General features: G+C 42.5%; 1 protein-coding gene across 4 annotated transcripts in view; it reads right to left on the reverse strand.

The window, feature by feature from the left end:
- Positions 1–15,250, reverse strand: part of tnxbb (tenascin XBb) — a 34,797-nt gene extending 19,547 nt beyond the window's left edge. The window contains exons 1-5 of one of the 4 annotated variants that reach the window (XM_082186056.1): positions 15,165–15,250; positions 11,564–12,055; positions 10,029–10,389; positions 9,205–9,749; positions 5,568–5,683 (exon numbers count right to left, since the gene is read on the reverse strand). In XM_082186056.1, the coding sequence (XP_082042182.1) occupies positions 5,568–5,683; positions 9,205–9,749; positions 10,029–10,389; positions 11,564–11,912 (1,371 nt within the window). In that variant the 5' untranslated portion in view covers positions 11,913–12,055; positions 15,165–15,250. Of the gene's footprint in view, positions 1–5,567; positions 5,684–9,204; positions 10,390–11,563; positions 12,056–15,164 lie in introns of all 4 variants that reach the window. The other 3 variants (XM_082186055.1, XM_082186054.1, XM_082186057.1) reach the window with 3 other exon arrangements.
- Positions 15,251–22,547: the final 7,297 nt, after the last annotated feature.

Genomic DNA, 22,547 nt, shown 5'->3' on the forward strand with positions numbered 1-22,547 from the left:
GTTATTATGGCCTGTGTTGGTTATTATGGCCTGTGTTGGTTATTATGGCCTGTGTTGGTTATTATAGCCTGTGTTGGTTATTATAGCCTGTGTTGGTTATTATAGCCTGTGTTGGTAATTATAGTCTGTGTTGGTTATTATAGCCTGTGTTGGTTATTATAGCCTGTGTTGGTTATTATGGCCTGCGTTGGTTATTATAGCCTGTGTTGGTTATTATGGCCTGCGTTGGTTATTATAGTCTGTGTTGGTTATTATAGCCTGTGTTGGTTATTATAGCCTGTGTTGGTTATTATAGTCTAAGTCTGTGTTGGTTATTATTATAGTCTGTGTTGGTTATTATAGCCTGTATTGGTTATTATGGCCTGTGTTGGTTATTATGGCCTGTGTTGGTTATTATGGCCTGTGTTGGTTATTATAGCCTGTGTTGGTTATTATAGCCTGTGTTGGTTATTATAGCCTGTGTTGGTTATTATAGTCTGTGTTGGTTATTATGGCCTGTGTTGGTTATTATGGCCTGTGTTGGTTATTATAGCCTGTGTTGGTTATTATAGCCTGTGTTGGTTATTATAGCCTGTGTTGGTTATTATAGCCTGTGTTGGTTATTATAGCCTGTGTTGGTTATTATAGTCTGTGTTGGTTATTATAGCCTTTGCTGGTTATTGACCGTCATTGTTGTCCGGCAGCTGTTCTGTGATGTCATCTTTGTTTTTGAGCATGTTTACGGTTCCCTAGCAACAAGCATCCCACATCTGTCTCTCTTTCTCTGTAACTTCTGATGGCTTTTTTCTTTCCCTGCATGAACTCTCTCTCTCTCTCTCTGGTCACTGTCATTTCCTCCTCTTTATTCCTCTGACACATCCGTCTAATTCTCTCCATCGTTCTTACACCCTCCCATTCATGTTTTGTATGGTAGAAATGTGCCTTTTCTGCATTTTTCATTGTGTTTTCAGTGTAACTGTTACTGATAGCATTTTCAAACATCTGTTCTTTACAGTGTTTCCTTTGCTCTCTGTCTCTCTAGTATGTAATGTTATGACGACCAGTGAGCGAAGGCCAATAAACATCAGTTTTATTGTTGTAGGTGTGGTCGCTGATCTGAGTTTGGTCGAGGAATCTGAGGATGTGAACGTTTCTCACAGTTCTGCTATGAGAATGAAACAAAGTGACTGCACTTGCTGAAAAATCACATTATGAGTTTCACACGGACAGATAAATGTATAGAGGAGAACAAAAGTCTGAGAGCATTAATGAACGTGACCGAATAATTGACCGACCAACAAACAGACCAACCAACCAACTAACTGACCGAGCAACTGACCGACCAATCAACTAACCAACTAACCGACCAACTAACTAACTGACCGAGCAACTATCCGACTGACCAACCAATCAACTAACCAACTAACCGACCAACTAACTGACCGTCCAATCAACTAACCAATTAACCGACTAACTATCCGACAGACCAACCAACCAACTAACTGACCGACCAATCAACTAACCAACTAACCAGGCAACTAACTAACTGACCGAGCAACTATCCGACTGACCAACCAATCAACTAACCAACTAACCGACCAACTAACTGACCGACCAATCAACTAACCAACTAACCGACCAACTAACCGACCAACTAACTGACCGACCAATCAACTAACCAACTACCCGACCAACTAACTGACCGACCAATCAACTAACCAACTAACCGATCAACTAACTGACCAACCAATCAACTAACCAACTAACCGACCAACTAACTGACCGACCAATCAACTAACCAACTAACCGACCAATCAACTAACCAACTAACCGACCAACTAACTGACCAACCAATCAACTAACCAACTAACCGACCAACTAACTGACCGACCAATCAACTAACCAACTAACTGACCAACCAATCAACTAACCAACTAACCGACCAACTAACTGACCGACCAATCAACTAACCAACTAACCGACCAACTAACTAACCAGAATCAAGCATTCGAAAGTGCTGTGGTATTAATTTTGCATTACTTTCTGTCAGAAACTAGGGATGAACAACTATTAAAATTCTGCCTGATACTAATTAGCCAATGTTTATTTTCATGAAATGGTTAATAACAAATAAATGTTCATTAATGAATTCTACAGTATTTGCCAATAATAATTAATAATAAAGTGTTTATTAAATAATTAAATAATTAATAATTTTAATAATTTTATGCAAAGTTAGGCCTCACAACAATATAGATTATGAAAAACTGATATTCATTTACCAGTGTTATTAAACTATAAATGTATTTCAAGATGAACTTAAACTGAGCATTAGATAATAGCAAAGTACATCTAAATGTGAATACAGGGGAAATTAATTAGGCACAGGCAATTAAATACCCATTATTAGCTGATATATATCCAATATCAAGTGATGCCAACATATAAAAACATTTCTAATCGGCTCTAATATCTAATAAGCAACACGATGCTGACAGAATCATCACGAGTCTGTTTGATTACTAGGCCTGAAGTCTGTAGAGCTGCGGATTAGACTGAAGCGCTTCAAATACTATTGCATGCAGAAATAAGAGTTCCAGCATGTTTTCAGCATATTTGTGCATTAACATCACAGTTTGTTCCTGAAGCTGCACTCATCGATAGCGCTTACATCACCACAGCACAATTACTGACAGAACCAGGCCATCAAACTCAGCTGAAGCATCACTTCAAGACCAGCAGTGATCATAGCCAGCGCTCCTGGGAAACGGCAGACATCCATCAGTCGTCGGTGTGTGTTTCATTCACACCGGAAACACAAGGTCAGGCTCATGTGGAGTGGAAGCTTGAAGCCACAGCGAATTACTCTAAACTGAAAGGATTTTGCAAGCAAAAAGTGACAGTGCCCGTAATGAATCACAGATCAGCATAGTTTGCGTCGCATCACATTTGCTGTGCATTGATAGGTTCACAAAACACTGAAATGAAGTTCCCATAACGTTGAGACGACTGACTGAGCGCTGATGTTGACTCGTGCGGTGTGTGTGTGTTCTGTGGCTCCCTGTAAAGTGTGTGATCGTGTGTGTTGGGCTGAGATGGGCACTAAACATTCATACGGCTGTAAATCAAAGCTGGATTTCTGTCCAAAGCTCATAGCTTGTTTTTCCATTGCCAGATTGAGCTCATTTTATGTCTGTGTAAAAATTAATTTGTTTTTCCTTTGGAAAAGATACTCGGCCAGATTTAAGTTCGGGCTGCTGTGGGAGCCGTAAAATACTTTGTGTACCTGACATTATCAGAAGAGGAGAAAACACTGATTCTCATTTATGGGTTTGCAGTCAAAAAAACCCCCCAAAAAACTGAGATATTAATTAAATCAAAAAGTTTGTTTGACTGTCCAGCAAATGATGCACAAATCCTTTAAAATTTCAATTTAATTGGGTTTAAATAATAATATAGTTTAAATGATATATAATTTTCCACATTCCATTATTTTATTGCCATATTTTCTGTATTAAATGCATACACTGCAAAAAAGTATGTTCTTCCTCAGTGTTTCTGTCTCGTTTTCCAGAGCAAATATCTCAACATTCTTAAATCAAGAGACATTTACTGGAGAAGAAGCAGCATGACTGAAGATATTAAAATCAATCAAACTGAAGTGAGTTTGTGCTTAAAACAAGAACTAATATCTGTCAGTGGAGTCAGAAAAATAATCTAGTTTTTCCTTTGAATGAAGTTTATTTTTCTGACTCTGATAGATTTACTGAACAGCTCAAACTCACTTCATTTTCATGTAAAAAAAAAAAAAAAAAACCCAAAATCATTAAAATGAAGTGAGTTTGTGCTTAAAACAAATATCTGTCAGTGGAGTCAAAAAGTCACCAACTTAAAAAAAAAAAAAAATCAGAAAACAAGACTTAATATTTTACATAATTTTGCTTATCCAGTAAATGTATCTTGATTTAAAAATGATTATATATTTGCGCTGGAAAACAAGACATAAACGCTGAGGAAGAAAATCATTTTTGCAGTGTATTTATCTGAATTTTTTTTTTTTTTATCTGATCTCATCCTTAAAATGACTAATAAAAGATATAGGGCTGAAACTGATTTTATATTGATTGGATCGATAGAAAGAAAGTCAAGTTCATCCTTCATCTTAAAATCTATTGATATTTGCTATTATTGTTGATTTGTTATTATTGTTGTTACATGCAGGTGTGTGTGTGTGTGTAAACTACTGGACCAGGTCTCAGGTAGGTGTGTGTGTGTGTGTGTGTGTGTGTGTGTGTGTGTGTGTGTGTGTGTGTGTGTGTGTACGTGCCGTGCTGGTGAAGCTGATGAGGAAGGTGTGTGTGTGTGTGTGTGTGTGTGTGTGTACGTACCGTGCTGGTGAAGCTGATGAGGAAGGTGTGTGTGTGTGTGTGTGTGTGTGTGTGAGAGAGAGAGAGAGAGAGAGAGAGAGAGAGTGTGTGTGTGTGTGTGTGTGTGTGTGTGTGTGTGTGTGTGTGTGTGTGTGTACGTACCGTGCTGGTGAAGCTGATGAGGAGTGTGTGTGTGTGTGTGTGTGTGTGTGTGTGTGTGTGTGTGAGATAGAGTGTGTGTGTGTGTGTGTATGTACGTACCGTGCTGGTGAAGCTGATGAGGAAGGTGTGTGTGTGTGTGTGTGTGTGTGTGTGTGTGTGTGTGTGTGTGTGTGTGTGTGTGTGTGTGTGTGTGTGTGTGTGAGTGTGTGTGTGTGTGTGTGTGTGTGTGTGTGTGTGTGTGTGTGTGTACGTACCGTGCTGGTGAAGCTGATGAGGAAGGTGTGTGTGTGTGTGTGTGTGTGTGTGTGTGTGTGTGTGTGTGTGTGTGTGAGAGAGAGAGAGAGAGAGAGAGAGAGAGAGAGAGAGAGAGAGAGAGAGAGAGAGTGTGTGTGTGTGTGTGTGTGTGTGTGTGTGTGTGTGTGTGTGTGTGTGTGTGTACGTACCGTGCTGGTGAAGCTGATGAGGAAGGTGTGTGTGTGTGTGTGTGTGTGAGAGTGTGTGTGTGTGTGTGTGTGTGTGTGTGTGTGTGTGTGTGTGTGTACGTACCGTGCTGGTGAAGCTGATGAGGAAGGTGTGTGTGTGTGTGTGTGTGTGTGTGTGTGTGTGTGTGTGTGTGTGTGTGTGTGTGTGTGAGAGAGAGAGAGAGAGAGAGAGAGAGAGAGAGAGAGAGAGAGAGAGTGTGTGTGTGTGTGTGTGTGTGTGTGTGTGTGTGTGTGTGTGTGTGTGTGTACGTACCGTGCTGGTGAAGCTGATGAGGAAGGTGTGTGTGTGTGTGAGAGTGTGTGTGTGTGTGTGTGTGTGTGTACGTACCGTGCTGGTGAAGCTGATGAGGAAGGTGTGTGTGTGTGTGTGTGTGTGTGTGTGTGTGTGTGTGTGTGTGTGTGTGTGTGTGTGTGTGTGTGTGTGTGAGAGAGTGTGTGTGTGTGTGTGTGAGAGAGAGAGAGAGAGAGAGAGAGAGAGAGAGAGAGAGAGAGAGAGAGAGAGAGAGAGAGAGAGAGAGAGAGAGAGAGAGAGAGAGTGTGTGTGTGTGTGTGTGTGTGTGTGTGTGTGTGTACGTACCGTGCTGGTGAAGCTGATGAGGAAGGTGTCGTACTGCACCGCTGCTGGACTCCAGGACAGTGTGACGGAGGACTCAGAGATGTTTCTGGTGCTGAGACGAGACACGGCCGACAGCGCTGGAGAAAACACACACATGAATTCGTTCTGATGAATTCGGTTCGAGAGTAGAGATAAAATCCCGAGGCACACACGCAGACTAGCACACACACGCAAGGTCTCTCGCTCCCTCTCTCTGCCGTGCGCGCGCTACGCTTGCGCGCTCTTGCTTCCGGGAGATTTTAACTGATCTGCGGGCATCACGGAGCCGCTATCAATATGCGGGAGACTCCCGGAACTTCCGGGAGACTTGGGATGTCTGACAGAGCATCCGGAAAGTATTCACAGCACTTCACCTTTTCCACATTTTGTTATGTTACAGGACTACTGGACTACTGTAATGGTCTCCTGGCTGGTCTTCCAGCATCACTGTCAATCCTCTGCAACTGATCCAGATGCTGCAGCTAGAGTGGTCTTGAACGAGACGAAGAGAGCACACATCACTCCTCTCCTCACTACACTGCACTGGTTTCCAACAGCCGCTCGCATCAAGTTCAAGTCACTGACGTTTGTCTACAGAACAACCACTGGCTCTGCTCCCTTTTCCCTAAACTCATTACTTCAGACCTACGTGCCATCCAGAACCCAGCGCTCTGCAAGTGAACGCCGTCTTGTGGTGCATCATCTCAAAGAGGCACTAAATCTCTTTCTCTGACCTTCACTGACCTTCACCTGGACTGTTCCCTGCTGGAGGAATGATCTAACTCAACCAGAGCGGATGAGTCCGGGGACATTCTCAAGAAACGGCTGAAGATGCATCTTTTTCGACAACACTTGATCCATTAATACCAACACTTTATCTTCTATTCTATATCTATTATCTTAAAAAAAAAGAAAAAAAGTGCACATACTGCGTCAGAGTTGTTATCTGGGCTGTGTGCTGAGGGTCGTTGTCCTGTTAGAAGATGAACCATCGCCACAGTCTGAGGTCCAGAGCAGGTTTTCATCATGGATGTCTCTGTACATTCATCTTTCCCTCGATCCTGACGAGTCTCCCGGTTCCTCATCTTTCCATCGATCCTGACGGGTCTCCCGGTTCCTCATCTTTCCCTCGATCCTGACGAGTCTCCCGGTTCCTCATCTTTCCCTCGATCCTGATGAGTCTTCTAGTTCCTCATATTTCCCTCGATCCTGACGAGTCTCCCGGTTCCTCATCTTTCCATCGATCCTGACGAGTCTCCCGGTTCCTCATCTTTCCCTCGATCCTGACGGGTCTCCCGGTTCCTCATCTTTACCTCGATCCTGACGGTTCTCCCAGTCCCTCATCTTTCCCTCGATCCTGACGAGTCTCCCGGTTCCTCATCTTTGCCTCGATCCTGACAAGTCTCCCGGTTCCTCATCTTTCCCTCGATCCTAACGAGTCTCCCGGTTCCTCATCTTTCCCTCGATCCTGACGAGTCTCCCGGTTCCTCATCTTTCCCTCGATCCGGACTAGTCTCCCGGTTCCTCATCTTTCCCCTCGATCCTGACGAGTCTCCCAGTTCCTCATCTTTCCCTCGATCCTGACGAGTCTCCCAGTTCCTCATCTTTCCCCCGATCCTGACGAGTCTCCCTGTTCCCCATCTTTCCCTCAATCCTGACGAGTCTCCCTGTTCCCCATCTTTCCCTCAATCCTGACGAGTCTCCCTGTTCCCCATCTTTCCCTCGATCATGACAAGTCTCCCTGTTCCTCATTTTTCCCTCAATCCTAACGAGTCTCCCTGTTCCCCATCTTTCCCTCAATCCTGACGAGTCTCCCTGTTCCCCATCTTTCCCTCGATCCTGACTAGTCTCCCAGTTCCTCATCTTTCCCCCGATCCTGACTAGTCTCCCAGTTCCTCATCTTTCCCCGATCCTGACGAGTCTCCCAGTTCCTCATCTTTTCCTCAATCTTGATGAGTCTCCCAGTTCCTCATTTCCCCATCTTTCCCTCGATCCCAATGAGTCTCCCTGTTCCTCATCTTTCCCTCGATCCTGACGAGTCTCCCAGTTCCTCATCTTTCCCTCGATCCTGACGAGTCTCCCGGTTCCTCATCTTTCCCTCGATCCTGACGAGTCTCCCGGTTCCTCATCTTCCTCGATCCTGACGAGTCTTCCGGGTCTCCCAGTTCCTCATCTTTCCCTCGATCCTGACGAGTCTCCCAGTTCCTCATCTTTTCCTCCATCTTGACGAGTCTCCCAGTTCCTCATCTTTCCCTTGATCTTGACGAGTCTCCCGGTTCCTCATCTTTCCCTCGATCCTGACGAGTCTCCCGGTTCCTCATCTTTTCCTCAATCTTGACGAGTCTCCCAGTTCCTCAGTTCCCCATCTTTCCCTCGATCCCAATGAGTCTCCCTGTTCCTCATCTTTCCCTCGATCCTGACGAGTCTCCCAGTTCCTCATCTTTCCCAGTTCCTCATGAATATGGACTTGTTTTGTTTGAGAAAGGTCTCCAACATGTGTTAAAACGTATAAGGGTCATTGGAACCAATAGTTTAGGGGACCATTTCTTTGTTAAAGCTTTACTTTACTGTGTTATATTAAAGTGTCCTGTCCTTGAGAGAAAGAACGTATTATATTGATGTTTTGAGAGGACTCCAGTTTACAGTTAGAGCCTGGCCAAATCCAACCTTGGAAAAGCCCTTCTCCCCCGATCGCTCAACTCTAGGAGGAGTCCTGGTGGTTTCACACTTCTTCCATTTACGGATGATGGAGGCCACTGTGCTCATTGGGAACTTCAATGCTGCAGAAAGTTTTCTGTACCCTTCCCCAGATCTGTGCCTCGATACTATCCTGTCTCGGAGCTCTACAGACAATTCCTTGGACTTCATGGCTTGGTTTGTGCTCTGACATGCACTGTTAACTGTGGGACCTTATATAGACAGGTGTGTGCCTTTCCAAATCATGTCCAATCAGCTGAAGTCACCACAGGTGGACTCCAATCAAGTTGTAGAAACATCTCAAGGATGACAAGTTAAAACTGGAGATGCACCTGAGCTCAATTTTGAGTGTCATGGCAAAGGCTGTGAATACTTATGTACATGTGATTTTTTAAAAAACATTTTTTATAAATTTGCAAAGATTTCAAACAAACTTCTTTCAAGTTGTCAGTATGGGGTATTGCTTGTAGAATGTTGAGGAAAATAATTCATTTCATCCATTTTGGAATAAGGCTATAACATAACAAATTGTGGAAAAAGTGAAGTGCTGTGAATACTTTCAGGATGCACTGTATGTACGTTTATACTTACTAGTTGTTTTTAAAATGTGCGCCATTCAAAAAGGAATGTTCCAGTAATGTTTGTAAAATGATAAAATGGAAACTCCCATGTTTTTTGCTAACCTTTACATAAACAAGAAAAATTGTCACATACTGTGATGTTGAAAGAAAAACTACTATGAACCCAGCTAACAAAAAATGTTCTAATAATGTTTTGCTAATGTTCCATAACTAATGTAAGTTATGAAAACTTTATTTCTGAAAATGTTATTTCTGAGCAGGCCTCTGTCTGGCCAGACACGCTGAGAGATTCTGCTATAATTTCAGTACTAATACAGTAATATTCACAATGCATCACTCACCGATGTCACAGTTCTCCCCTGTAAACCCAGACTGGCACTCGCTGCAGTCGGGCCCTGTGAAGCCCCGTCGACACACACACCGGCCCCTCACACACCGGCCCCGGTCACTGCAGCTGTTCGGGCAGGTTTTGCTGGAGCAGTCCTGACCGGAGAAGCCCACGTCACACACACACTTCCCATCCACACACCTGCCTTTGCTATTGCAGTTACTGGGACAGGCTTGGGACGAGCAGTCGGGCCCCGTGAACCCGCTCTCACACACACACTGTCCGTTCACACACCGGCCCCGGTCACTGCAGTCTCCAGGACACGATCTAGATGAGCAGTCCGGACCCGTGAACCCGCTCTCACACACACACTGTCCGTTCACACACCGGCCCCCGTCACTGCAGTCTCCAGGACACGATCTAGATGAGCAGTCCGGACCCGTGAACTCGCTCTCACACACACACTGTCCGTTCACACACCGGCCCCGGTCACTGCAGTCTCCAGGACACGATCTAGACGAGCAGTCCGGACCCGTGAACCCGCTCTCACACACACACCTGCCGTTCACACACCTGCCTTTGCTATTGCAGTTACTGGGACAGGCCTGGGACGAGCAGTCCGGACCCGTGAAGCCGCTCTCACACACACACTGTCCGTTCACACACCGGCCCCGGTCACTGCAGTCTCCAGGACACGATCTAGACGAGCAGTCCGGCCCTGTGAACCCCCTCTCACACACACACCTGCCGTTCACACACCTGCCTTTGCTATTGCAGTTACTAGGACAGGCCTGGGACGAGCAGTCCTGACCCGTGAAGCCGCTCTCACACACACACTTCCCATCGACACACTGTCCTCGACTGCTGCAGTCATCAGGACATGTTTTCACAGAGCAGTCCTGACCCGCGAATCCAGAGTCACACACACACTTCCCATTCACACACCGGCCGCGGTTATTGCAGTTCTCCGGACATGTTTTCCCAGAGCAGTCCGGCCCAGAGAAACCCGGGTCACACACACACTGTCCGTTCACACACCGGCCCCTGTTACTGCAGTCTCCAGGACAGTCTGGGACACTGCAGTCTGGCCCACTGAATCCTGAGAAACACACACACTTCCCGTCCACACACCGGCCCTGGTCACTGCAGTCATCGGGACACTCGTCAGTCTCGGGGCGACTGGTGGTGCAGACCGAACCTGTGGAGCAACAACAGCACATTACAGAACCAATGCTAAATAATGAATGAATCTGGAATCCTATTCTGAAAAGTAAACAAACAAAAAAAGTGGTAAGTCAGTTTATCTGGGAGGATCTCATTTGATTAGAACTGAATTTCTCCTATTGGGATCCTTTAGGATTGGATTCCTTGATCCAATCCAAGGTCTTCACAAACATGATCATATTACGCCAATCCTAGCATCACTTCACTGGCTGCCGGTTCGCTTTAAGGTTGTCCTAATAATTCTCCTATTTGTTTACAAGTGCTTAAATAACCTGGCTCTCCTCTACCTCTCTGAGCTTTTAGTGCAATACAATCCTTCCAGGGGTCTTAGATCAGGGACACAGAAACTTTTATCTATCCCACGGTTCAGACTAAAACAAAGAGGTCATCGTGCCTTTGCTATTGCGGGCCCTAAATTATGGAATAGTTTGCCATTTCAGGTTAGATCTTCACCTGACTTGTCAATTTTCAAGTCAAAGCTAAAAACCTACTTTTACTCACTTGCTTTTAATAATCAGTAATTTGTGCCATGTTTTTAGGCATGTATTTTAGGAATGTTGTCTGTTTCAATTTCTACATGTCTCACGTGTTCTTGTTTTATGATGTTTTGTAAAGCATGTTGGTCAGCTTCGGCTGTATAAATTGTGCTGTATAAATAAACTTTGACTTTGACTACAGTTACAGCTCTAATGGAAAGGTCTGGGATGGGTCTGAGATAGGTCTGGGATCGGTCTGAGATAGGTCTGGGATAGGTCTGAGATAGGTCTGAGATAGGTCTGAGATAGGTCTGGGATGGGTCTGAGATAGGTCTGGGATCGATCTGGGATCGGTCTGAGATAGGTCTGGGATCGGTCTGGGATCGGTCTGAGATAGGTCTGAGATAGGTCTGGGATGGGTCTGAGATAGGTCTGGGATGGGTCTGAGATAGGTCTGGGATCGATCTGGGATTGGTCTGAGATAGGTCTGGGATCGGTCTAGGATCAATCTGGGATGGGTCTGAGATCGGTCTGGGATGGGTCTGGGATAGGTCTGAGATAGGTCTGGGATCGGTCTGGGAAAGGTCTGGGATCGGTCTGGGAACGGTCTGGGATGGGTTTGGGAAAGGTCTGGGATGGGTCTGGGATTGGTCTCCTTCAGGAAGGCTTCACCTTTGCTCTGCTGGGAGGAACAGCATCCGTCCGGACCTCCACATTTCTCCCTCAGATCTGACACCTCCTTCTCCAGTCTTTCCATACGCTCCCGCAACGCTGCAAAGTCCAGCTCGCACTGACAGCCGGAGCCAGAGCCCGAGCCGGACACCAGCCGGATCCGATGGGTCAGGACCAGAGGAGACCCGGGCTCCAGGAGCATCTCTTTCTCTCCGGACCCGTCCTGAACACATGTGTCCGAGACAATGACCTTCACCGGCTGGGATCTGAGATCCTGAGCTCCCGATGAGAGGACCGGAGGAGGCAGGAGCAGAAACGCCAACACAAATGCCATGTTTAAGAGGAACATCCCCAAAATCAATGGATGATGGTTTGTTCGTGAACGACAAGGTCTTTTATTATATTCAGATCAGCACTCAAAACATTTAGATTCAGTTTTTGCAGATGAACCGCTGATGTCTAACTCTTCTTCTCTTCAAGTGTCTGTCCGACCTGTTTCAAACTAACAGAATTTTCAGGTTAGACACTCATCATACATGTATGTACAGTTGAAGTTGATATAAAAACAGCATTTGCAACCCATTTTACTTCCCAGTTTCAGGATGGTTAGAGGCGACGGTTTATGAGAGGGTCTGTTGAAAGTCATTTCAGAGCCGATTTCATTTTGATGTAAGATTTTAAAGACAAATTTCTTTTCGATGAATGACACATAATGAGAGCAGGAACGTGTATTAAGAGAGTAAACAGTGTCTATGTTAATTCCATGATGGCTTTAAAAACAGTGTCCAGAGAAGTTCCAGTGTCTGCCAGATCAAACCAAGGAAAGTAAATATCACGATCCTTTCCTGCTAAAATTAATTAAAATTAAAATTAATTCAGTTCTGCAGCCGCAGTTCTGATATCAGTGACTTTACCTGTGGACATAAAGAGGGAAACAAGGTTTTGATGTCACGTTAAACTATGAAACTGTTGCGTTTGGACATGATTTCATACCATACACTGCAAAACATGATGTTCTGTCTCAGTGTTTCTGTCTTATTTTCCAGCACAAATATCTAAACATTCTTAAATCAAGATACATTTACTGGAGAAGCAACATGACTGAAGATATTAAGCCTTGCTTTCTGAAAAAATTATGAAAATGAAGTGAGTTTGTGCTTAAAACAAGAAAAATATCAGTCAGTGGAGTCAGAAAAATCATCTCGTTTTCCCTTTGAATGAAGATTATTTGTCTGACTCGACTGAGAGACACTTGTTCTTGTTTAAAGCACAAACTCACTTCATTTTCATGATTTTTTTTGATGATCTTCAATAATTTTTATTCTCCAGTAATTTATCTTGATTTAAGAATGTTTAGATATTTGTGCTGGAAAACAAGACAGAAACACTGAGGAAGAACACATTTTTTTTGCAGGACGTTTAATTGCTTTAATTGCTTTTAATTGCTGTTAATTGCTTAATGGACGTTTAATTGCTTTTTCCTCCAAAGGAAATCAAGAACAAACATCTGAGATAAAGTTGATACTCAAAATGTTCTTGATATGGTGAAATGTAAAATCTCTGTCTGGTCTGTCTGTCAGTTCATGTCATTGGTCTTTCCGTACAACAACGTTCTAGAGCTTGACCATCATATCCGGCATCTCAACCACGCTGATTCTCCAGTATAGAACTGAGATCTTTAAAAGACATTTTTAACAGCTTGTGTTTGAGCACGTGTTATCATAAGAAGAAACTCTTATCAGAGCTGGAGAACATACTGTGGCTTCGGGAAACACTGAACTCTGATCTATGTTGATAACGACGGAAGTTTGCTAATTGCTAACAGTGATTTTGGGAAACACATCCCGCATCGGGAAGCTCAGACGGTGCTGCACTTTTCATCCCACCAAAAGCCTATATTTGTCTCTGAGTCTTCAGCTGAGAAAGGAGAAAATACTACAGTTAAGTTACGGCTACTCCTGTGTGGTTTAGGCCAGACTCATGTCTCTCTTCATGGTCAGTTTAAACATCAATAAAACCCCAGTAACACCTGTCTGATGGCATCTGCCTGTGCTTAGAGACGGTCGTCAGGCACAGGTCAGAGAAAGGACAATCTGCAGGCCTTTTCTCAGTGATGATGATGATGATGATGATGATGAAAAACACAAGTGTGGAGCTGAAGGGGAAATATCACATTACGCCTCAGGACCGAACGAGAATCATAAAGATATTAAGCCTGCGACTGATAGGAAATGAGCTGTGAGGTTTGACTGGAACTGGCAGAGGATTCATGTCTTCTGCTATCGTGATTATCACTGTTTCAAAACCATCTATAAAAGCAGATTAGAATATTCATAAACATTAATCTGTGGGATTTCACAAACAGTTGTGTTACAGAAAATGTTAAAAATCATTTTCACTAATTGAAATACACGTTAATGTTATTATCCCAAGCGTTTGATCAAACATTAGATCGGTTCATGCACTGATTCTCTACACGTTCATCATCTGCCGCTCTTCACTAACAGGTTTTCGCCTTTGGTTTGTTTGCTGAACGTTTTTACGGTTCAGCTTCTGTAAAACTGCTTTTAAACCGCATGTATTGTGAAATACACATAAAACTGACTGGACTGTTGATTATTTCAGCTGTTGCGTCTTTGATGATTCTTCCTTCCCATCTCATCATTTCCCTTCATTAACAAACGCCATCATCAATTTACCCTCAAATGAGCTCAATCTCTCTAAACCGTTTCTCTCCTGGACTGCTCTTTATCTCTCCAGAAGTCAGAAGCCCCAGAACTCATATGAAGTCTAGACAGACTGTAATAAGCTGCACATTTTGGTAATAAAAGTGTAATAGCCAGAGATCACATGATCACGATTCCCTGAAAAGATGAAAACTGTGATTGAGATTCAACCCAAACCTCAGAAGAGCGTCTGCACACTCTCTGATGCACATCATCTCTCACAGCCATTTTAACCAGATTACAGACTAACCAGTTCAACACAACTATACTGCCTGTGACAACAGATACTGCCATTTAAAAGTTTGAGGGTTGGTCAAATGTTTAATGTTTGTGAAAGAGTCTCTTCTGCTCATCAAAGCTGCATTTATTTGATAAAAAATACAGTAAAACAGTGAAATATTATTATAATGTAAATCATCTGTTTTCTATGTGAATATACAGTAAAGTTTAATTTATTCTGTGATCAAAGCTGAATGTTCAGCATCATTACTCCAGTCTTCAGTGTCACATGATCCTTCACAAATCACTCTAATATGATGATTTGATGATCAACAAACATTTATGATTATGATCAGTGTTGAAAACAGTTTTTTCAGTGGAAAGTTTTTTTTTTCAGGATTCTTTGATGAATAAAAAGTTCAAAATAACAGCATTTATTTGAAATAAAATCTTTTGTAACATTATAAATGTCTAGAAGTGAATGTAAATTCAACACGTTTGAATATGAGCAGATGTGGACAGATGTGCAACTCTCTTCTAAACCATCCTGATGCTAAAGATTAGTTCCTGAAGTTAGTGATGAATTACCGCAGGCATCAGAGGGTTAATATCAAGTGTAAGTATTATTAGATGATGGATAGAGAAGAAGGTTTTACCTGCAGATTCGCTGATGCTTCTTCACACACTCCTGTCAGTCGCTGTTCCTCACAGATCTGGGAAACTCCTGACTGACGGGGAAGAAAGAGGAGAGAGAAAGAGGAGAGAGAGAGAGAGAGAGAAAGCAGTAAAATTTCCTCATACTTGAAGAATGTTTCCTCTCCTCCTCTCTCTCTCTCTCTCTCTCTCTCTCTCTCTCTCTCAGCTTCACTGATGTAATTCTATGTGCTTTACTGGTCCCTGCTGGGCGGATCATTTCGATGGAAAACATCTGATTTTTTAGATATTTTGAATGACCAGTCGAAAGTTTTATGCCTTTGAACTCATCTCTGGATATTCCTCCATCGCCTGACCTTTTAAAATCCTATTTGTGTGTTAATTTACTATCGCCTCACACGAACACGCGGTCCTGATTACTCCTGATCTCAGTTTGCTTCAGGACAGAAACATCTTTCAATATTTACATGCTCCTCTTAAACTGCAGCTGTGTGAACAAAAGGGCAAATAAATACATAATAATCCGGCATGAAAGAAAGAAATGTCACACCACACCCCGACAGAATCACAGCGCTGCAGAATACGTGTTTAACGTTTCATTTAAATTATTTAAATACATCATTAACAATAATGCAAAGTGCAGCACATGCATCGCAAAAAAAAAGAAGAAAAAAGTGCTTTTCATTACAAATATCTAAACATTCTTCAATCAAGATACATTTACTGGAGAAGCAAAATGAGTTAAGATATTAAAATTAATTAAAATGAAGTGAGTTTGTGCTTAAAACTAGAAAAAAGATCTGTCATTGGAGTCATCTTGTAATCATAATCAATAATCATCTTGTTTCCCTTTGAATGAAGTTTTATCAGAAGTGACTTACAGCATATATTTTCCTCTCCCTGTGGATCTCTAACAACATGTTTCTGTAGTTTAGTTTCCTTACATGTGTTTAGTTGCCATAGTGACTCATTTGTTGACCGGTTAGTTCCACCTGTTCCTGGTTTTCTCCCTCATTAGTGTATCTCCATGTCAGGTTTGGTCTGGTGCACTCCTGCGGTTTTCTTGTGTTTCAGAGTTTTCATTTAATAAATATTCCGCTTTGCAAATGGATCCAGACTTCATCTGTCCGTAAGTCACATCAGTATCTTTCCATCCTCTTTCTTCTCTTCACTCAGTTCATCTTCTCCACACGCAGAGACTCTTTTCTCAATGGCAGCTTCTTCATCGGAGTCTGACGTCAGTCACTGATGCTCATCTACACCTACAGGACGAGTGGGGTTTCAATGGCCGTCAGTGTTCAGATGTTTCAACACTTTCCTGAATCCCAGTTTCATGTGAGACTCGTCGACAGGAATCATTGCTCTGTCGGAGCGGTTAGAGCTGTTTATCTTCCACACAATAAAGTTTCTGTTTTCAGTTGAAGACGGTGTCGTGTTAGCGGCCCTAAGAGAATAACTAATGACTTTTACAACGGAAATGTATCAATCTAAAATGTATTTAATCTGGACAATAACTTTATTCTAGATCTGCTGTAAAGCCTGAACACTCTGTTACTGTAAAGCTGCTGTGAAACAGTCTGTGTTGTAAAAAGCTCTGTATAATTGGGACTTGACACACAATACATGTACGATCCGCTTACATAACTCTTAAAAATAAAGCTTCCATAAGAGGGTTTTCCACGTTATTCTCAGTGAACATTATAATAACCCTTCTCCACTATAATGAACCTGGAAAGGTTCTGTGGAAGTTAAATGTTTTCACAACTGGAAGTGTGTATGTGTCACGCAGGAGGAAAATGATCACAGAGAAACTCGGTCAGTCTGATTCTCCATGCCGTCTCAGACAGACACACTTCAGTGATTATACAGTAAAGTGCAGCAGGTCTGAAGCACACACGATGGTTTATGTGGAGCTGGAGGATTCTGGAGCATTAAAGTCTCTATAGACTCTCAGCATCTTGAAAATCAATATCTCAGAATGGAAACAGGACTAAGTGTTGCTGACGTTCTCCAGATTCGGCTCTGCAGAGAAGACCATTTTTTTCAATTAATAAATCATCATCACCAAACATTTCGTCAGCTAGCCTCATTAGCTCGACTTTAATACCAGCCGTTCCTCCACAGCCGACTCTTGCGCAGGTGTAGTTGAGTCCGAGTCCGAGGAGGAGGAGGAGGAGGAGGAGGAAGAGGAGGGGGGGAGGAGGGAGATTTCAGATTCTGATGACTGTACCTTATGTGTAGTTTCAGTACTGAAGTCGATGTTGAAAAGCCTGTTTAACTTCACAGACACTGACCGACGGAGACGCCACAGTAAACACACAGCTGTGTGTGTGTGTGTGTGTGTGTATGACCTGTGACAACAAGAACCGAAGGTCAGATTTATATTTGTTTAGCAGAGACACACGAACTGAGCGGCGATCCGATCGATGGATGTAAATCCCCTGACCGAACAACACTAGACTCAAACAGTGATCGGACGTCCAAGACAAACAGCATCTAACAGTGGCACGTTCTCCAATGTAAAAATGACCAGTTCTGACATCATTTAACATCACAGTTTAGCAATGTTCACGCTGCTGGTTTACAGAAATTGGAAGTGGACAGAAATGAGGCCTAAACTCTAAGAATTACAAAAATAGTAAATTCAATCGATTCTGTATATCATATATTAGATCCATTTGGCATCACTGACAGCTTTCATTAGTGTAAATGTAAGTAAGTAAGTAAGTAAATGATGGCACACTGTTTAAATTAAATACAGTTTTCTATAAGTGACTTTGATTATAGTGATTATTATCATCTAATGTTGTCCATTTTGTTGCTTGCATCATAACTTGTTTATAGTTGGACTTCATTAAATTATAACTCTGTATCATGTTTGCAAAGTGATTTCCATTCAGTTCCCCAGCTCAGTTCTGGATGCTGCACATCTCTGTGTGTTCGCCTTGTTTTTCTGAGGACTGAGCAAAACAACTGTCAGGTTTTCAAGGTGGGAAACAATGAGACTCATCCAACAAACAGAGGCTGCCGTGAAGAAGCGGCACACGCTGCGTGAAATGAAGGTTTGTAGGGGAAATTCTGCTTTGTCCATTTTCAGAAGGCCAAGACTGGAAGAACATCAAGAAACGACAGAGCGCTGGCTATCACTCCTCAGAGAGGCCGAGAGAACAGAAGGCCGACAGTCTGACTTTACAAGACAAGGCCTGACGTTTCTTCTTCAGACGCACCATATGCTGGAGCTCATCTAATAAACCAGTGGAAAACCTGGAAGAAAAACAGGAGCTCTGAATGGAGAAAAGAGCGGATGTTCCCACAATGTTTCAATTCTGACTGATCAATTCACTTGGAAATATACTAATAACCCATAACATCTCTTTTAAATCATTGTGTGCCTGTTCCAGGGTTAACCTCTTCACAGCTGAAGGTCAGTGCAAAGCAATATAATGCGCAATAACAGCATTAACTAGAAAAACATCCTTACACAACGCCGGATTATTGCACAACAAGAAACAAGAAAAAGCTTAGAAACAAAGACAATCTCTGCATTGCCTTAAAAAATACATTAAAAATCTATATATGCTTCATAAACAAGTCTGATATTTCATTTCAGCAAAATCAACATTCAGAACATGCAAATTAGCTGAAATACTGACATTTATTTTGCGTTGTAACTGTTTATTTGACACTGAACAGCCAGATCTGTCATGTAACGTGACTTGCTTCAGTATATCTGGGAATAGGTCATCATGAGCGAGGGATGTCGATGTTCTCTACATCCAGACAAACACAGAGAAACATTCACAATCTAAAAGGCCACCATTGTGTCGGAGAAGTGCGTCAAAGCTGACCATTCAGGAGAATAACACAAGCGGAGAAATATCCCAGCAATGCGGACAGAGGGAGTGAGAGAACGAGAGACCCGGAGGTAGAAGAGATGCTCGGAGCGACAGAGTGAGAGAAGAGTGCGACTCTGGATCTGGAAGTGAACTTAGTTTTTATGATGGTGAGACGAGACATGAAACACAACTATGACAAACACATTATATACAAAATATTACACTATCATTGACCAATCAGATTATTCAAGAGAACAATGAAACATGAAATTGTTATTGGTAAGCACTGGTGTAGACAGAAAACTCTTAGATTTCATCAGAAAGAGGACCGAAAGTGTTACGGGTTTGGAATGACATGAGGGTGAATCATTAATTACAGGATAAACTAACCTTTTAAGTCACACTACAAAAAATACTTTTCTGATTTATTATATGGTCTCTAGACCACAAGTGAAAATGTCAGAATCAATCTGGCTTTTCATGTTCACAATGTCATCCAGAAAATATGGGTTCATGTCAAACCCAGTCCTCAAAAACAGCCATTATCCAATAGAAAGACAGGGATCATGTTGTACATTGTGCAGAAGAGGTTAAATGATTATAAATGATTTGTGAAAAGCTGTGTTGGACCGAGAGCCGCTTCAGACGGTGTTGTGTGTCTGTGTTAGATTAGCAATGCATATTTCCCAGCAGCTGTAAAATCCATGAGTGCAGAACATCTGGCCCTGGAGGGAAGCCCTTTATAGGGGACATGAGTCTGTGTACGAGCCTCGAGCACAGCTGGCAGATCCATCCGGTCCAGGTGTGAGCGTCTCAGACCAGCTTCTGGTTCACCTGAGCCTCAACACAAGCACAGAGCTGGATTACTGCTAACAACTTAATTCATTAACATCCAAACTCTAACGTAAAGAAGAACCCCGACAGTCTCAGTGTTCAACCTTCATCCGTTCAGTTATGCGTAACATCCAGACTTCATCCAAAGCTCACCTCACATCTACTCATCCCTGGGTTTCACAGCTTTGTTGTTGGAGTAGAAGAAACGATGACATCACTTTTTGCAGAACTGCTTTATAGATGAAAACAACTAATTCAATAATTGATGGTCTTCATAACGAAACTGAATCAACAACACTGAACTGACTTCAGCTGAACAACAGACCAAATGCATATTTTTCCTGTTATCACTGTAAAGCTGCTTTGAAACACTCTGTATTGTATAAAGCGCTACAGAAATAAAGCTGACTGAATAATAACTTGATTATTCAAACCCAGACACACTTTAGAGCTGTAATATAAGTGGCTGTATGTAGTTTTCTTAGGTCTCAAAGTTGCTGACCTTTCCATTCAATAACAGTCTCTATCGACTGAGAAATGCTTTATCATCTTTCACACATTTGCTCTCATCCGTTAATGTGTGTGTTACTCGATCTTATTTGATACCATTGACCACAACATTCTTTTAAATAGACTCGAAAATTATGTTGGCATTAGTGGAATTGCATTAGCATGGTTTAAATCACACTTATCTGACCGTTATCAGTTTGTAGCAGTAAATGAAGAGTCTTATCGATCACATGTTCAGTATGGCGTACCACAAGGCTCAGTACTAGGACCGCTGCTGTTCACTCTGCACATGCTACCATTAGGAGATATCATTAGGAAGCATGGCATTAGTTTTCACTGTTATGCTGATGATACTCAGCTCTATATTTCTTCACGCCCTGACGAAACTTACCAATTCATTGGTAAAAAACTGGATGACTAGTAATTTCCTACTACTAAATTCTGAAAAAACAGAGATTCTAATTATTGGACAAAAAACTTCCTCACATGTTGAAAGTCTTGAAAGTCACGTGTCTAGTGTCTGTAAAACCACATTCTTCCATCTTAAAAATATATCTAAATTACGTCATATGCTCTCATTGACAAATGCGGAACAGTTAGTTCATGCGTTCATGACCTCAAGGCTAGATTATTGTAATGCTCTACTGGGTGGTTGCCCTGCACGCTTAATAAACAAACTACAGCTGGTCCAAAACGCAGCAGCTCGAGTTCTTACCAGAACCAGGAAGTATGACCATATTAGCCCAGTTCTGTCAACACTGCACTGGCTCCCTATTAAACATCGCATATATATTATAAATATTGCTGATTACTTACAAAGCACTAAATGGTTTAGCTCCACAGTGCTTGGGCGAGCTCTTAACGCATTATAGTCCTTCACGTCTATTGCGATCTCAAAATTCTGGCCAGTTGATAATACCTAGAATATCCAAATCGACTGCTGGCGGTAGATCCTTTTCCTATTTAGCACCAAAACTTTGGAACAGTCTTCCTAACATTGTCCGGGAAGCAGACACACTCTGTCAGTTCAAAGCTAGACTAAAAAGACATCTCTTTGGCCTAGCATACACATAACACATTATAGACTTCTATAATTCAATGTTAGGCTGCATAGATTAGGCCAGCCGGAACCGGGAACACTTCCCATAAATCCTGATGTACTCGTTACATCATAAGAAGAATGGCGTCTACGCTAATATTAGTCTCTCTGTTTATACCGAGGTTTACCGCAGTCCGCCGGCTCCAGATCTGAGGAAGGACCTGTGCCACACACACACACACACACACACACACACACACACTCCAGATCTGAGGAAGGACCTGTGCCACACACACACACACACACACACACACACACACACACACACACACACACACACACACACACACACACACACACCAGATCTGAGGAAGGACCTGTGCCACACACACACACACACACACACACACACACACACACACACACACACACACACACACACACACACACACACACACACTCCAGATCTGAGGAAGGACCTGTGCCACACACACACACACACACTCCAGATCTGAGGAAGGACCTGTGCCACACACACACACACACACACACTCCAGATCTGTGGCCCCTAAGTTAATAACTAATGATCTTTACAACGGAAGTGAATCTGACCTCCTTTACCGGATGCCCTTTTGACCTTTGACCTTGACATCTCTACTTGCAGTAATGCAATGGCCATATAAAAGCCAGTTTCTATTGATTGGTTTGTAAACATTTCATTGGCCATTTCTAATGATTTAGCCAAAGAGTTGACTTGTATAAGTGATAATGAGTTTAACATGAGATTGAGGGCTGCTAGCATAAACTGCTAAGGCTACTCTTACAATTTAGGGTTACACTTTATTTTAAGGTGTCATTGTTACAGTGTAATTATATATTTAAGTACTGAGTAATATTAAACAACTACATGTTCTTACTATAGGGTTAGGGTTTGGTTGAGGGTTAGTTGCATGTAATTATGCATGCTTTACTGTTATTACTATGGTAAGTACACGTAACATATGTAACAAGGACACTGTAAAATAAAGTGTTACCCAATTTAGTCATCCGTTGGTCGACTGCTAGTACTTGTTGTTTCTGCGGGATGTATTGGGAAGTTTCTCCCAGTCTCTGAGCACAGCTGGACTGGTGTTGTTTCACAGATGTTGAACAGATGTGTCTGACCC

Source organism: Leuciscus leuciscus, assembly GCF_965113295.1.
Source record: "Leuciscus leuciscus genome assembly, chromosome: 12".
NCBI classification, from domain to species: domain Eukaryota; kingdom Metazoa; phylum Chordata; class Actinopteri; order Cypriniformes; family Leuciscidae; genus Leuciscus; species Leuciscus leuciscus.